At 40.3% G+C, this 18,329-nt stretch overlaps 1 protein-coding gene across 1 annotated transcript in view; it reads left to right on the forward strand.

Annotated features, from left to right (window-relative positions):
* The window catches only part of CPA6 (carboxypeptidase A6), a 332,789-nt gene that overhangs the window by 215,702 nt on the left and 98,758 nt on the right, over positions 1 to 18,329 (forward strand). Inside the window, exon 3 of the mRNA XM_032759610.2 lies at positions 17,480 to 17,604. Coding sequence (XP_032615501.1) covers positions 17,480 to 17,604 — 125 coding nt within the window. The remainder of the gene's footprint in view (positions 1 to 17,479; positions 17,605 to 18,329) is intronic.

Genomic DNA, 18,329 nt, shown 5'->3' on the forward strand with positions numbered 1-18,329 from the left:
AGAGAGCTAATATCCAGAATCTACAAAGAACTTAAACAGATTTACAAGAAAAAAAAACAACCCCATCCAAAAGTGGGCAAAGGATATGAACAGACACTTCTCAATAGAAGACATTTATGTGGCCAATAAACATGAAAAAAAGCTCAGCTCATCATCACTGGTCATCAGAGAAATGCAAATCAAAACCACAATGAGATGCCATCTCACACCAGTTAGAATGGTGATCATTAAAAAGTCAAGAAACAACAGATGCTGGAAAGGATGTGGAGAAATGGGAACACTTTTACACTGTTGGTGGAAGTGTAAATTAGTTCAATCATTGTGAAAGACAGTGTGGTGATTCCTCAAGGATCTAGAACAAGAAATACCATTTGACCCAGCAATCCCATTACTGGGTATATACCCAAAGGATTATAAATCATTCTACTATAAAGACACATGCACACATGTGTTTATTGCAGCACTATTCCCAATAGCAACTCAACCAACCCAAATGCCCATCAATGATAAAGTGAATAAAGAAAATGTGGCACATATACACCATGGAATACTATGCAGCCATGAAAAAGAATGAGTTCATATCCCTTGCAGGGAGATGGATTAAGCTGGAAACCATCATTCTCAGCAATCTAACACAGGAACAGAAAACCAAACACCACATGTTCTCACTCATAAGTGAGAGTTGAATAATGAAAGCATATGGGCACAAGGCAGGGAACATCACACACCAGGGCCTGTCGGGGGGTGGGGACGGGGGGGGAAGGGGAGGTACAGCATTTGGAGAAATACCTAATGTAGATGACGGGTTGAGGGGTGCAGCAAACCACCATGGCACGTGTATACCTACGTAACAAACCTGCACATTCTGCATATATATCTTAGAACTTAAAGTATAATAAAAAAGATATTTTTCAAAGCATGTGCTACTAATATCTGATACAACCTCATAACAGGCACTGGATAAGGGGAAGGCAGTGCAAGAATAGACTTAGACAAGCACTGCCTGATACTGCCAAAGAATATTACACATGAGACATTAACCTTCAATGTGCATCTATTCTATGAGTGGACATTCAGGAAAGTACAGGTTATTCACATCTTGGATATAGATAGGCTGATAACCAATTTACAACAGTTGGGAGTTATCAGGAAAAGAACTGTATATGTACTTTAAACCTACATATACCTGTATAGCTAGAACAGTTTCATAAATATTGAACCATTGGCCTATTGGATGGTGATTAGCCACCGGCCCTGCCACCTTGATCCCTTCTCTGAGCTCTTCCACCAAGAGCTAAAAGCCCAGAACACAAGGGGCTTCCACAACTCTATTCCAGGCCATGGCCAGCATGTGCTATGATTGGAAAGTGTCCATGACATATTCATTATTTTTTAAAATATCCCCCTTACCCATGAGATCCCTGAACATGTATGTGCAAGGTCCTCGAGCCTGGCAGGACCTTCACTCTGTGCACATGGTGTCATTGGCAGCTTTCCATTCCAAGGGGAACATTGGGGAATCTACAAGCTTCAGCCTCCAGCACAGAGCATGCTCTGTTGTCTTCTGGTCCCTGTAGCCATCTCTGCCCAGAGAAACCTGAATTCCTTACCATTCAAGAACTGTTTTGTCTTTACCTCTTGGCACCTTTTCGTCAACCACATCATTTTCCTACTGTGGCTTGCCCTACGTAGGATGAGACCTGCTTGATGGGGAAAAGACTGATAAACTTCTTTAAGACAGAGTAAAACCCTGCAGGCTTTGGTACCCTGGGCCAGTGCTTCAGAGTAGGAAGGGAAACATTCTACTTAGGAAGAGAGTGAGGAGTTGAGGTTCCCTGGGAAAAATCCCAGAAAGATCAGGGAGCAGAATAGGGATTTGGGAGAAGAACACTATCGAAAGAGGTTTGTTTGCCATGAAGAATGCAACATAAATGCCCTACTTTTCTCCTTATAAATCTTTTACTGAATAGTAAAGTCTCTGTTGCTCACTAATGCTTGTGCAATAAACTTAGTTCTGCAATCAGAGTAGGTACCAGTGAAAAGTAGAGGCTATCTGTGTGGATACTATAGCAACTGGGAGATGATAGGACCTGATATCCAAACTATAGTGCCTGAATTCATTTAGAAATTCACTCATTCATTAGTTATTTGTTTATAACTTTCTCATACTGTCAGGAGGTAAAGTCATGCCAATCAGTCTATAGCATCAAGAATGAATGTTCTTGTTATATGAAAATCTTAATCAGCTGAACATGTGGGAATTTTTAATCTCTTAACAGTTAACAAATATCAATCTAAAATAACTGTACTTGCTTTTGAGTGTGTCCAATCATCCTCATTCTTCCCCTCTTACAGCCACAGCAATTCAGCCTTTTCCTTGTCCCAGGCAGATGATGATCTGACTCCAGGATATAGAGGTGGAGGTGAGATTGTGAGGGCAAAAAGTCCCTCTGCTGTCCCATTCCAGATGTGCTAAATTCCATGATTGAATGGTTTTTCTTCCAGTTAAACTAGAAACAAGAGTAACAAAGGACCATTTTATTACTTCCTAAAGAAAATCTTACCTATACAATGCCTGATTCCTCGTGAGCCTGGAATAAGTCACTGTTTGGCTAGAAAGAGTATTCAAAAGGGCTGGCACTTGTATTTATAAGTATACATCTAAAACACCTACGAGGTTTAGTACTTAGCCTCAAAAACATTCCAATGTCCCATGCCTTGTTCTGATCAATGTCCATCTTTCTTCACTCATGAAATTTATAAATAAAAAGAGCAATGAAAGGTGAATTTTATGATGCCCATTTGGCAACCACCAGATATTGGAAGGGATATAGTAAGTTATTAATATAACTACAGCCAACTTTGTAGGTTATATTTTGGTAAATTATATTTTCATAGGAAATTATTCCTTTCATTTACATTTTTTGTTGTTGTTTATTTGTTGACACAGGGTCTTGGTCTGTTGCCCAGGCTGGAGTGCTCACTGCAGCCTTAAACTCCCAGGGACAAGCGATCCTCCCACCTCTTAGCCTCCCAAGTAGCTGGGTCTATAGATACTCGCCACCACGCCTGGCTAATTTTTGTATTTTTTGTTTTGTAGAGATAGGGTTTTGCCATGTTTCCCAGCCTGGTCTCAAACTCCTGGGCTCAAGTAATTGCCTGCCTCAGCCTCCCAAATTGTTGGGACTACAGACGCGAGCCATTGCACCTGATCATTTAAGTTTTCAATTACACTGGCTTAAGGTCATTTATGGTATTCTCTATTTTTTTTATTTGATTAATCTAAATTTATGTCACTTTCTTATTGCTACCATCGGTCATTTCAATCTTCATTCTTTTGTCCTTAAGCAGATTTGCTAACAATTTATCTATTTTAAATATACTTCAAAAACCAATTTTTTTGTTTGGTTGGTCCTTACTAATATTTTTGTTTTCTATTTCATCAATTTATCCTATCATCTTTATTATGACTTGCCTTCTACTTCTTTGTTTTTATTACTTTTTTGTAGTTCTTTTTCTAATTTCTTGGTTTAGACATACAATTCATCAAGTTTTCATATTTACCCTTTTGCAGCATTTAAGATCAGGAATGTCTCTCTTTGAAATGTTACATTTAATTGTGATTTGGGTCTAATTTCTCTACACTGACTTCTTTAATCTGCAAGTTATTTAAAAGTCTGTTTTTAATTTCTAAATATAGATAGTTTTGTCATTGATTTCTAAATTTAATTACATCGTAATCAGAGATCATTTGACATCAATTCTCTGACATTTGTTGAGGCTTGTTTTGCAACCTCGTATTGGGTCAATTTTTGTAAGCATTCTATGTATGCTTGGGAAGAAAATCTGTTTAGACTTTCAGTTACTGAGATGCAATTGAATATTTATCATTTACAATCCTTATGATACTGTCAATTTTGCCATATATATTTTGATGCTGTTGTATCTATGTTGGATGCATTCAGATTATTAGTATTTATATCTTCCTGGTAAATTGAGTGGTTTGTCAGTGTATATAAATGTACATAGATGCATACATATGTATATATGTATACATTTATATTCATATATGTTCACTGTATATAGTGATATATACTGCTATATTATTCTTAAAAATGGTTTTGCCCTAACGTTTTGCTGCTATTAATATAGCTGCACCAGCTTTTTTCTTTAGTGTTTGAATGATTTATGTTTTTTCATTATTTAATTTTCAACCATTCTAGTTTTATGTGTCTCTGGTAACGAGCATGTAAGAGGATATTTTTATTCAACATACATGTTATTTTACCTAGAGAATGTAATCCCTGTTTATTTACTGTGCTTACTGATATATTTCCTTATTTCTTTACGATGCTTTTTTCTTTTCTGCTTTGTAGATACCTTACATCCCTTTAAGTCCCTTTACCCTTCCCCCTGTTGATAATATAATTGTCTTCAATATTTTATCTACATACATTGAGAACCACATCAAAATATCTTCAACTATTCCAAGATTTCCTCATTTCCTTTTTGTTTTGGAAACTTCCTCTAGCCATTTTTTAAGATACCATAAAACTAGTATCTGAAAATCTCAGGTTTATAATCCTGCTATGTGTTGAATCTGTTAGCTTTCGCGTATAGTGGCTTGAATGCTCATGTGTTTTGTAATTTTTTACCACAAACTCTTCTTTTGCAAGGTTAGATATAAGAACTATGAGCACCCTGGCTTGAGGGTGTATCTTTCTCTATCTGGAGAGGTTTTGCATTTATTACTACAAAGTGCTTCCTTATCAAATTTTCCTGGTGTGTAGACTTTTTTCCCATCCCTACTCTTTAGCTGAGTCTATTGCCCTTTGAAGGTTCTAGTTTTATGCTAGAATGGCAGTTCCAACTACCAACTTTGGGCCCGAAATCTTGATCCTGTTCCTTGTGTAGTTATAACAGACATCCGCAACTTTTAACCAGGACTGCCATCGTATCACCTCACATGCTTGCAACTCTAGTTGGCATTTTCTTTATTTCAGACTCCTGGGGATTTCCTTGTATTTCTGGGCCCTCCACTCTACTGTCAAAGGGGTGTTTGTTGTATTTTATTCAGCATTTTCTAGCTCTATTAGAGTGAGAGAGTGTTCCAGTTATCTAGTTCTCTGTATTGCTAGAAATGTAAGTCCCAGGACTAGTTTGTCATTACTCCTCTGAAATCTTATGATGATGTAATTTGGTGTGGGTCTATTTTCATTCACTGTGAACTCAACAGCCCCTTTCAATTTGGAAATTCATGCTTTTCAGTTCTGAAAATTTTTCTTGTATTAATCTTCTGATAATATTCTCCCTTCTAATTTTTCTGTTCTATCTGTATGATTTTTTTAATTTATCAGATGTGGGACTGCATGCCTTATTTTTTTTTCCTGTCTTTTTACCATTTTGTTCTACCCTCTGGGAAATGTCCTCAACTTTGTTTTCCAATTATTGTATGGATTTTAAATTTCTGCTCTTTTAAATTTTCTAATTGTTCCTTTATTAAAGCATTCTGCTCTTGTTTCTTGAATATATCCTCTCTTACCTAAGAAACATCAATTGTACTTATTAATTATAGCTTCTTTAAAAATCATCTTCTGCTCTCCGGCATGCATTATGTCTATTTCCACAAAACTCTTTTCTGTTTTCTGGTGCCTCTGTTTCTGGTTGGAAGATTTTAGGAAATATCTGGTGAGCCTTGACTGCCCATTCATAGTAAGAGTTGGGCATTGAAAAGCTGATAGGAAGACTGGCGTACATGGCTGGAACTTGTCAAAGAGTGGACTTCATGGGGGTATGATTGGATCATTGGGCCACCCCTGTGACACTATTGAGTTATTTTTCTTCTTTGGCAGGGGGTGTTTTCTCCAGTTTCCTACCTGGAGTGTATATCCCTGGCTTTCATGTCCTTGCTTTGGGTGACAAAAGTAGCCAATCAGTGTATTCGTTTTCACTTGACCTACTTATTTTCTATCCAATAAATCCCAGCCGCTTCTGTGTCCTGTGTCACTACTTAAAAATCCCTCTGTTATAATTTCTCCAGAAAACATATTTCTCTGGGGATATTGGAGGGGCCATTATCTAAGAGTGGGGTTGGTACATAGAGAATTTAGGGTCCTTAGTCAGATTTTCATATTGTCTCTTTGTTTTCTTATTACCTTCCATACTCCTCAGTGGCACTGATTCCTGAGCCTGTGTAGGGCTTCTGTGAAGCTAATCAACTTGCTTTTCTTTCATATCCCACCTCTCATCTTTACCTGGTTAGGTTTAAATTTTCTCTGATCAGCCAAGTCATTTCTCATTCTCCTATTTGCTTTTTATCTTTATATTTTATTGCTCAGGTCTACAGCTTGTTTAATCAAAGTTAAAGTGAGCATTTCTCTTTTGAGATCTCCTTGTTATTGTTGAAGCAGGATGGCATTCTCCTTATTCCAGCATTTTTTTTTAAATAGGAAGTTCTGTCAGTAAATAAGAACATCAAGTTCGGATCCATTAAGTAGAAGTTGGTTAAAAGAACTTCTGTACTTACAACTCTCCAAATCATGAGCATGCTCTTGTAGGGTCAAATAAAAAACAAATCTGGACTTATGTAAGGAGAGACTATTGAAAAGGATTATTGCAAGAGAGGGAAATAGTCTTTCTCCACTCTTGCAATAATCCTTTTCAATAGTCTCTCCTGTCCTTGGCAGAACATGCCAACATTAAGATCTACATATCTTAAAGATCAAGCAGAAAAGTGACTTTAATAGGGAAGAATAATAAAGCTAGAAAGTGCCAGGTGTCGTGAAGCGGCATGAACAAGTGGCGGTGGTTTTATTGGACAGTGGATCAGAAAATGTTTTACCCTGAGGTCAGTTGACACTCAGGATGGGGCATTACAGACAGGCTGAAATGCCAGCTCAGGCTGAGGATGGGTAAAAATTGAGGGATGTGGAGGAAGGAGAGAAGCTTAACTCAAGTTTAGTCAGGTCATGGTAGTATTATCCAGATTGGCTTATGAGGCAAAGAATGGGAATCTGGAAGGTCTGTGTCTAGACTGGTCATAGGAAAACAAGGAAGGAATCAGCAGTCTTAGCTGAGTCCTAGGGGAAATGATGGCCCCCTGCAGAAAGCCATTTCTGGGACACAGTGGAGCAGTGGAATTTATATAACTGCCTTTGTCTTTTAGGATCACAGGGCTCAAGTAAATGCCAGCACTCCCAGTCCATTCTCTCTCTCCTCTCTTCTATCTCTGACCCAACCAGCCTCTGCACGGAAGCCTCTGAATGGAGCCTCTCACTTCCACTCCCTTCACCTTTGCCGGGCCAACTCCTGCACATCATTTGGTAATATGCATAGGCAACCCCTCTCCTGGGAAGGTGTCCCAAACTACCTCTCAAAATACGTCTGAACAGTAGCGTGTCCTCTCTGTAGGTTAATCACACTGCACGTCATATCTGCTTAGTCCTTGAGGACAGAGCTGTGTCTTGCTCATTGTTGTACCCTCAGCACTTAGCTCAATGGCTGAAGTTCTGCAGGCGTTCAGTAAACAGTGAATAAAAGCATGTTGGGGGAGGTGGGGGAGTTACCAAAGCTGTGACTTTTGGAAGTCAGCCTGTTCTCACAGACAGCTGAGAGACAGAACCATCTCCGGATCCTCCGCACATTCACAGAGTGATGATTCAGAGGCTTGATCATACAGCCCTCCACCCTGGGGATTCTTCACTGGCTTTTCACATCAGCTGACAATTAATGTGAAGGAAAATGGAAGAAAAAACAATGTACTGATTTCCATTTCATCTTCTTAGCTGTTATGAAAAAGTTCTTTCAGCACAGGGGTTGAAATTAACTTTTTAAAAATGGAATAGTTATCTGGTTTAATATAACTGATCACTGAATGATGATACTGGCGCTATATTATTGAGAGTCTTTTTTCTGACCTTCAAAGTAGGGAGAAAAATATGGGTGAACTTGAGAAATATTTTCCAAGGGAAATGTAAACTTTTATACTCAAAAAAGCACATTGAGTCTAGCATGATTACAGAGTTTAAGGAGTACATGGGAATCATGTAGTTCAACCCCTTTATTTGTAATTAAGAAAATTAAGCCTCTGAGATATGACATATCAACGTTTATATAGGACCAGAAAGAAAGCATGTCTTTTGTTTCCCAAGTTGGGAATCTTTTTTCACTAAACCAAAGATGAGCTTTATTTGATTTTTTTTGGTTAATACACAGAAGAATTCTTAAGCCGACATCTGAAAGAGGAAATGCATAACAAAATCTAAAGTAATTCAGGCTTTCATTTCATCAAATATTAGACCCCAGAAAAGGGCTGGAATTTTTAAATGTAAACACAATATCATACTGTTGTTGAGAACACCAAATGGAATACTTCTGAATGTAGCAATCAAATATCACGGAGAGGTCATCCGTGTTAAAATTATAAGTCATCAAAAGACAGTAGAGGAAAATCTCTATTACTTGATGAGATACAGCCCAGGAGCTCTTGTCTTCCAATGTACTTCTTAATGGGTCATGCCAGATGATCTCTGATTATTCGCATCCATTCTACCTCGGAGCCAGGCTGAAAATGCTAACTCGAATTTCAGGTAGAGGATTATTTTAAGCTAGCAAAACATAGTGAAATATTTTTTCCCTTATCTAATAGGTTTCTTGGGGGGCTGCTAAGTTCTCAAAACCTCTAACATAGGAGTCAGAAACCTTTCGTTAGTACTTATAAGTCATCTGATGTTCACTTAGAGGGCAGGAACTAAGGTGATATTGGCTCTTTTATATGAAAAGCGTAGTGGTGTGTTGATGCTACAGAAAGATGCAGGGTGCCAAAGTCAGGAGTCACTGGGTTCGTAATTTCTCCTGGGTGGACCGGCACAGGCCTGCATCTTCCTCTCGTAGCCTCTAAATCACCTCCCAACCACCTGGCCTGATAGTGCTGGGAGTTCCCTCCCATCCTCTGTCATACCATTAATTGTCACACGGCCTCAGGAGAATGGTGGTTACCCTGAAAAAACGAAGAGCCAGCCTGGCATTAACACCTGAACTTTGGTACTCCTAGGAAGTAGCCCAGCTCCCACAGCAAGACTATAATGTTCCTCTGTTGAACATAAACCATTTCACAGAACACCAACATTAGACAGGGCCACCCTATGCTCACCATGAAGTAAGATAAGAACAAGACCATTGTGATCATGTCTAAACACAGACCACGAGAGAATAAAAACATTGTCTATTTCAGAAAAATCACCAAGCTTCTCTCTTTCCTGGCTAATGTCAGTGACCACTGCTTCTTTACCGATTACGGTTTTAGACCCATTTTGTTTCTCCCACCTTCTAGATAAAATTATTAAAATATCAAATGACGGAATTACTCTCCTTCCTCACAGCATTCGGTCGTCAGAAAAACCTCAGTTCCTTAAACCCTCCACAAATGTCCTAAAGCAAATCCAAATCCCATAATAAGTCCTTTCTAAGTCTCTCTCACTGAGATTGCCTGTCGTTTCCCATGTTGTGTTGCTCCCACTTGTTGCAACAAGCTAATGAGCGAGGTGAGGGGGAAAGGGGGGTTGCATAAATTTAAGGTGTACAATTACAGTTTTGTTCAATGGATATATTGCACTGTGGTGAAGTCTGGGCTTTCAGTGTTACCATCACCCAAATAATATGCATCGTACCCATTAAGTAATCTCTCATGCCTCACCCCACCATCCCTCTTCTTTTGCAGGTCTCCAATGCCTATTATTTCACACTCATGTTCTGTGTACACATTATTTAGCTCCCAATTATAAGTGAGAACATGCAATATTTAACTTTCTGTTTGAGATGTTTCATTTAAGACAATGACCTGTCTTGACAGTCTTTGATTGATGGGCTTCAACAATCATTTCAGATTGGTGATGTATCAATTGGTAGTTCAGGGAAATGTTAAGAATCTTTTTCTTTTCCAACACATGCGCTTTGTTTTGATAAATGAGAGATACCATCCCATTATGGCAATCAGCATTCAGCCTTGAAGAGAATTAAGGGGAAAACTTGGGCACCAAAATAGAGTTTTACCAGAACTTCTTCCTTTACTAATGCTGTAGAAATAATGCTTGACTTATAACTAGTACTCAGGCTGGTGGCATTAATTTCTATTATATTGAAATTTATATTCTTAAGCAATGCTTTGATTTGGACTGGTCTAATTTTATTTCACTGTTGGGCCCCCACCAATTTTTATTATTATTTCAATGCCTAATTAGTTGTTAGTTGATATATTTTCATTTTTCTTTAATGACAAAACAACTAGAGCTTTAGTTTGCCTAAATTTCCAGGGTCTTTTGTTGGAATTATTGGGGCTATGCTTTAGGAGAGTGATAAATTGCAAATTACTTCTGTGGTTGGAAAGAAAGGATGGGCCTATGTAAAATTAGTCCCAGAATTTCAACAACCTAACCTGAACCTTTGGTTCACAGAAGACCATCATCTTTGGCCAAGTTTCCCTGTCAGCAGCCCACCAATATTTGAAATGTTGGCAAGTCATAAGTAGAACAAGGACAAATAATACAGTGAAAAATAAGCATTTCTTTAACTGTGTGACTACAGTGGCTGTTACAGTCATTAGAAAATAATATAGTACTGTGACCTATGAAGCAGTATAGTCTAGGATTATACCTAAATGTAATAAAACTTCAAAATTAAGGACATGTAAGTTGAGAAATGGGATGAGTGGACAAAATTCAAGTGGACTACCTTGTCAATTCCATGGTAAGGGGAAATAGGATTCAGAATCTAGAAGTGCTCTAGAGAAATCCTGGAGAGAGGATGTATTTAAAGAAAATATATCAGTCCCTACTGTCACAGAGAATGGGGGAAACAAATATTAACATGACAATTGCAGTAGGTTGAATGGTGTCCTCAAAAAAGGCATATCCGTGTCCTAACCACATTCAAGACCTGTGAATGTGACCTAATTTGCAAAAAAATAAAAATAAAAAAGAGTGTTTTCAAATGTACTTAAGAATCTGGAGATGAGGTCATCCTGGACAAGTGACAGAAGAGGAGAAGACACAGAAGAGAAGACCATGGGAAGATGGAGACATAAACTGGAGTGATGTGGCCACATGCCAAGGAATGCCTAGAGCCACCAGAAGCTAGAAACAGCTAGTAAGAAATCTCCCTTAGAGCCTCTGGGAAAGCACAGCCTGGCCAACACCTTGATTTTGGACTTCTGGACTCTAAAACTGTGAGAGAATAGATTTCTATTGTTTTAAACCATCCCATCTTTTGCAATTTGTTACGGCGGCCCTAGGAAACTCATAACAATTACTGATGCAAATGAGACATAATTAAAAGTTATGGACTGTGAAAAAAAAATTCTATGAAAGCAGACAACAAACATACCTTGACCTAAACTTGGAGGGTAGAGAAGCTCTCCAAGAATCCGCAGCAAAAGATCCTAAAAGAAGGTCCAAGAAAGTTAAATGGGTGCGGACCAAAAAGAATTTTAAGAGTAAATAAGGTACTTTGCAGGATATTAAGATTTTGTGTAAACTAATATTGAATTGATATGATTATGTAAATTAAACACTAGTTGAAGACAAACTTGATATCAAGTTCTCTTACTCAGAATCCTATGACATGGCACATAAGTGCCCTGCCTAACCCTTTCCCAAACCAACAAAAACTGAGAATAAATATAGAGCAGGAAAGTCCGCTTCTGTGCTATTTTGGGCAGCTAGGAAGCCGGCCATCTGTTACCAAGTTGACAGAGCACCTTACACATCTTCCCACATCCACGTATAGGACTCACAATGAAGCTGCGGGAGGACACTGAGAGCCGCATCCCATGGTACCTGAACCAGGTGTGTAATTAGCCCTGGGCTAAAAGATAGACAAGTGCTTCTCAGAAGTAGGCCAGGCCAATAAGTAAGCACAGCACAAGAACCAAGAGCTGTGCTCAGCAGAATTATGACTTCTTTTCATTGCAAAGAAATTTTTTTTGAATTTTGAATTATTTAATGAATGCTCCAAGTCACCAGGACTTTTGTTTTTGGTTTTGTTTTGTTTTTGTTTTTTGAGATGGAGTCTCGCTCTTTCCCCCAGGCTGGAGTGCAGTGGCGCCATTTTAGCTCACTGCAAGCTCCACCTCCCGGGTTCACGCTATTCTCCTGCCTCAGCCTCCTGAGTAGCTGGGACTACAGGTGCCCACCACCACGCCTGGCTAATTTTTTTGTATTTTTAGTAGAGACAGTTTCACTGTTTTAGCCAGGATGGTCAATCTCCTGACCTCGTGATCCGCCCACCTCTGCCTCCCAAAGTGCTGGGATTACAGGTGTGAGCCACCGCGGCCGGCCCACCAGGACTATTTTAAGTACTTTGTGTGTATGTATTCATTTAAGCCTAACAAATATATTTAAAATATGCTATTTATAGTCCCATTTCATAAATGAGGAAACTGAAGTGCAGAGAGCTAAGTAGATTGCCTGCAGTAAAACAGCCTACAAGTGGCAGAGCTGGGATTCAAACCCAGGCTGCCCGGCTATAGAATTCACACTCCTAATCACTGCATTTTCTATAATCTCTCTAATCTCCATGATAATAGTAACAAAAATAACTATTACTATTATAGGATTCCTTCGGTACCACTTCGTCAGCCAGAAATCTCTGCAGCCACTGTGACCTCTGCCCAAGGTCTCACTCAGGCCGCGAGGCCCACTCTACCCACTCAGCCCAGTAGGTTGTGCTCAGCTTGTGCCCCAGCCTGGATCCCGCACCTGCCCACTGCATCCGCCACAGCCCGTGGCTGGCTTCCACCTTGGGTGCCAGCATCTGGATGAGAGGAATGCAGTGGCACCCAAAAACTGGGAGATGCCAGCAACAGTGAAGCCCCAGGGGTGTTACAGCTCTCCCCCAGGGAGTCCCAAGGTCTGAGCCCCCAAGAAGTGTTACAGCTTTCTCTTTTTCTCACCATTGGCAGCTTGGTGAATGGGAGTGTGTCACAGCTCACTCATTCCCACCGCCTCGCAGCTCAGAGAATGGCAGCATGTCACAGCTTGTTCAGTCCTGTGCCTGCAACTCGGTGAATGGGGGCATGTAACACCCAGCAGTTTTTTCTCACTCCTGTAGTTCAGTGAGCAGAAGCATGTGTTACAGTTCTTTGGTGGGTTCCAGCTTCTTGTCCCATGACTAAGAGGAATGAGGTACACCAACACTGGAGAGTGAGCAAGGCAGAGAAAAATTTTATTGAGCCACAGGAAACTCTAAACACCAGAGGGGACCTGAAGTGGGTAGCCCACTGTGTGAGAAGGGGCCTGAAAGTGGGTAGCCACCTGTGACGCTGAGTCCAGTGTTTTTATGGGCTCAGAATGGGGGACCAATTATGCTGATTGGTCCATGGGCGGGCCTGAAAAAAAGCACCATTTAGTTTAATTCACTAAAAGGCATCAAGGAAGTTCTCACTTAGCTCGTGGACTCCACCCAGAACTGACAGCTCGGTTTTCAGGCTTCAGGCTGTCTTTGGCATGAAGGTCGGGTTTCACCGGGTACCTATCCCTGTCTGCCTAGGAATTTTCTGTCTCCTGCCGCTATCACTACTAACATTATTAAATATTGACCAATAAGGAAGATATAATTATCATCTTCAATTTACCAAAGAAGAAAGCAAGGCCCAGAAAGTTAAGGAAACTGCCCAAAATCACACAGAGACTAAATGGGAGCCTAGATCAGATCATAGGGAGTCAGACTCCAGGGCCCATGGAATTCACCACCACTAGAGTGGCTTCTAATTCAGCCATTTGTCTTTGTGCTAGGAAACGTCCCTGCAACTGTTTATATTTTTCGTTTATTTATTGCTTCCTGCCCCCCACACCCTTAAAGCCATCTCTAGGTTTTAATCTCTCTATATAGGGACACAATCTCACCATGTTCTTCATGTTAACCGTACGAACTTGAACTCTGTCCTTATTCCATCCAGCCCTTCTTTTCATATGCTTTTCAAATAGCAATAATAAGAAACAGTGATTATCTTTTGAGCTTCTAGTATGTGACCCTCTGCTATTTTGCTTCTATGATTCCAATTAATCCTCCAAGAAAGCCTCTCTGGTATGTTTTTAAGAGTATCTTCACAGTACACATGAGGATACTGAGGCTCAGAAATGTTAAAACGTTAACCTCCCCAAAGTTGCGTAGCCAATGCTGCCAGAGCTAGGATTCCAGCCCGTGGCTGTCAGACTGAGCAAGACACTGAAATACGTTGGCCTCTTAAACATGTCTGTATATATGTGATTAGTAATCAAGTGAGGAAAGGAACACAGGGGGATAGCCACCAGGTTCCTAGGCCAGAAGGCTCTACAAAGGCGTATCCTTTCCTGTGGAGTATCAGGTGGCTGCTTGCAGCAAATACCTGGAATGGTTGGCAAACAGCCTTGGACCATCCTGATAAGGTTCTTGATACTTTTGTTATGTTGTAGCCCAGAATCACACAGCTTTGCAATTCAGAACTACTAATTATCTCACCCAGATGTGATCAGGCCCTAAGGAAACTATTGATAGGAACTTACACACAGGGGGCTGATTGGAACCTTGAAATACCTGCATATGAATTTATGGGACAAATAACCCCATAGGAAAGACCAGAATGTGAGACCCACTGACCAGACCTCCCCAAATACTAGGTCAGGAAGTTGGAAGATGCTTATTTTTCTGGCATATTCTCAGAAGATCCTGAAGACATGAACCGGGTTGGTAAATTATGGGCACTGCTGTTAAGCATGTCTTTTATCAGCCATTTTGTACCTGTGCAACCTTGGGAAAGTGACTTAGCCTCTATGAACCTGAATCTTCTCCTTCATTAAATGTATCTACAATTAATTCCTCCTCAAAGTGTTATTGAAAAGATTAGAGATATCTATAAAGTAGATGAAACATTATAAATCTCAGATGGTAATTACTGTCCCGTATGTCTTCTGTAGGCACCTGCCTGCCACCACCCTGACTGAAATATCCATGCTGCTTATTCAAATACCCTTTCCTTAAAATATTACTAGAGAAAAACTAATAATTCGTTTTCATTTACTTTCCTAATATCACAACAAAATAGAATTCGTGATTTTGCAAATTCTTTTTTATCAGTTGTCCTTTAGGCCAGCAGCTTTCCGAGCACATTTCTGAGCACACTTTCTGAGAAAGTTTCCCAGGAAGCTTTCTCCAAGCCTTGCTGTAGGGTCCGTTTCATGGAACTTTCCTGTGGAAAAGCTGCTCTCTTCTGTGGGATGAAGATTCTTATTTCAGCATGTACCCCAGAAAATAGCACTTACAGACTCATCTCCAGAGTGGTAGTTCATATTATTTTAGCTAACTGTGCCTCTCTATCCTCCGAATACAGCACAATTTCCTCATATCCACTGGTATTAAGGGGTGGCAGCAAACTGTTATCCTTAATATAAAAAATCTGTCTCTGTAATGGGTTTAGAGGCAAGTCCCAAAGATTCAATCTTCTAAAGGATTAAAAAATCTAATATATAAAGATAAGTGAAAGATACCAACGTGCTTTTTCTTATAAAGGCAAGAAACCAGCTATTCCTCACTGAAGAATAGAACACACACACACACACAAAAAAAAAAAAAAAAAAAAAAGAAAAAGAAAAGAAACTATGCTGCAATAGAAGGGATTAAGAAAAATGCCTGACAATCTTGTTATATGTGAATGAGTTCATTTAGGATATTGTCGACTCTCCTCTATTCGGAGACCTTAAAGATGTGGTTTAGACACACCTCCTGGGGAGAGTTTGGTGCAGTCCTAGATGTGTCCTTGCCCAAGGGCTGACAGATGGATTGAATGACCTCTCAGCATCCCTTCCAGCCTCACACTTCTGTTGTGCACTGATTGTTGGACTGGCATGTTAGCTGAGTCAGATTTGCCCTTGCAAGCGAGTGGAGGAGTCAGCTGCATGAAAGAAAACAGGTAGACTCTTTTTCCCCAAAATAAAAGCCTCTCTACCCTGTTCCAGACTAAATTGTATCATTAGAGGTTTATTTTCCTGAGTCACAAAGTATTTTTCGTCTTCTAGAGTTCCTAACAGAATGCAGGCACTGATAATTAAGTGAAGATAAAGTAACTAAACCTTATCAGATAAGGGCTTAGCAGAGATCAAGGCCCTGCAGCATCCTCCAAGGCTGGAGATGCAGGAAGAGGGAGGCCCAGATCAGTCATGGGTAGACAGAGGCAGGACTGTGAAGACAAACTGTGCCTAATTAGAAACGATGCTCCAAACTCCTGCAGCGATAGGGCTCTCCTCCCTTCCATCTGCGTTCCATCGTGCCTTTGATGAAGGCCAAACTCCTACCAGGCGCAGAGCACTGGCTAAGGCACTGGGGACACTATAATAAGGAAACAGATGTGGCTTCTGCTTTCCTGCAAAATACTGAATATGTAGTGAATTACTACAAAGGGAGAGGTCTACACTCATTCAACAAATACTGAGTGGCTAATTTACACAAGGCACTGTTCCAGGATGGGTGGTAACCAAATGGGCAAACGCTTTGCCCTCCCAGAGCTTACATTCTGGCAAGAGGAAGCTACATCAAGAAAGAAGCACCAGGTGTTCTAAGAACTATGACAGGGAGACCTACCCTAGCAGCCAAGTCTTCCTTGAAAAGGGATGTTTATATTGACAAGTGAAGGCTGAGTAGGAATTGGAGAAAGGCATGTGTTGGAGGAAGAGCAGGCACCTAGAGAATGGTCCATCTAGGCGGGGTGCTGTGGCTCACGTATGTAATCCCAGCACTTTGGGAGGCCAAGAAGGGTGGATCCCTTGAGGTCAGGAGTTCAAGACCAGCCTGGCCAATATGGTGAAAGCCTGTCTCTACTAAAAATAAATACAAGAAATTACTGGTGGCATGCACCTGTAATCCCAGCTACTCAGGAAGCTGAGGCAGGAGAATTGCTTAAACCCGGGAGGCAGAGATTGCAGGGAACTGAGATCACACCACTGCCCTCCTACCTGGGTGACAGAGAAAGACTCTGTCTCAAAAAAAAGAAAAGAAAAGGAAAAGGAAAAAGAAAGACCAAGAATGAGAGAATGTTCCGTTTGAAATTACCAAATACTCCCCAGCTACCACAGTGTTCTTATGTGGTAGGATGAAGGGTGATTTATATCTTTTTTTCTTACAATTATTCAAGTATTTGCATAGCAAATAATTTTAAAACAATATCAAAATTATACCTAAAACTATTTTATCTCATTTTTTACCTTGTGGCTTCACTATATTGGTCTTCAAACTATTACTTGCAAATTATGATCAAATTCTATATGGATATGATATAATTTGGAAACTCAAATTCAAGATCAAATAGTTTTACCCTGATGATGCAAGCATTAAGTCTAATTCCAAAATATGTTTGGTGTTACTATATGCAAACAAAAGAATGTGTTTGACATTGTGACACAGATTGTCCCCCTCTACGTTGGATATGAATTATAGGTTGGTTCCTGCACTACAGGTGGACCTGTGGCAGCCCAGCAGTATCTCCTATGTATCAGAGGGAACAGTTACTGATGTCCATATCCCCCAAAATGGTTCCCGAGCCCTGTTAGCCTTCTTACAGGAAGCCAACATCCAGTACAAGTAAGCATTCCTTTTCACTTGCTATAAAATTTATTGGTACTAAACTGAGCCAAATGGTAGTTGTATTTAGGTTATTTATCAAGCGCTTACAACAGTGTTTTGGGTACAATTTTTCATATGGGGAAAACTGACATGAATATATTCACCTTGAAGAGCTTATTAGTCCAATGGGGGATGGGAGCAACCATGTGGACCTTTCATTTCACTATTCACTATTGCCGCTAAGTGATCAGTGAAAAAACAGACCTTTTTCTGTGAAGAAAGGAGAGCAGCCTAGCAAAGTCTAGAGGGTGGATGAGAAGGCAGGAGTGGAAAAGGCTTTCTGCAGGAGCTACGCCAGCCAGGCAGAGGCAGAGGGGACCACACAAGCAAAGGAAGAAGCAGCACATGAGTGCAGAGTGGTTAGTGTATGAAGTGCAAGTCAGAGGGCGGAAAGACATGATGCTGGAGAAACGGAGTTCAGATTGTGGGAAATCTTATGCGCGGGGGCAGGAGCTCAGACCTAGTCTTGGGGACGGTGCTGCCCCATTGCAAAGGAGGCACGTTCAGTGGGGTGGGGTGGAGGGGATAGGAAACACTAATCCAGGGAAGAGGGAGTGAGGCTCTGAGTAGGACCAGAGTAGTGGGACCACGAAAGCATTGAAAAAATATTTCAGAGCAGACTCTCCTCATGTTGGATAGTAAGTAGTAAAGGAAGAAGTGAAAGGGTGACTCCAAGTTTTCTA

This window comes from Hylobates moloch, unplaced genomic scaffold (genome assembly GCF_009828535.3).
Source record: "Hylobates moloch isolate HMO894 unplaced genomic scaffold, HMol_V3 SCAFFOLD_9, whole genome shotgun sequence".
NCBI lineage: Eukaryota > Metazoa > Chordata > Mammalia > Primates > Hylobatidae > Hylobates > Hylobates moloch.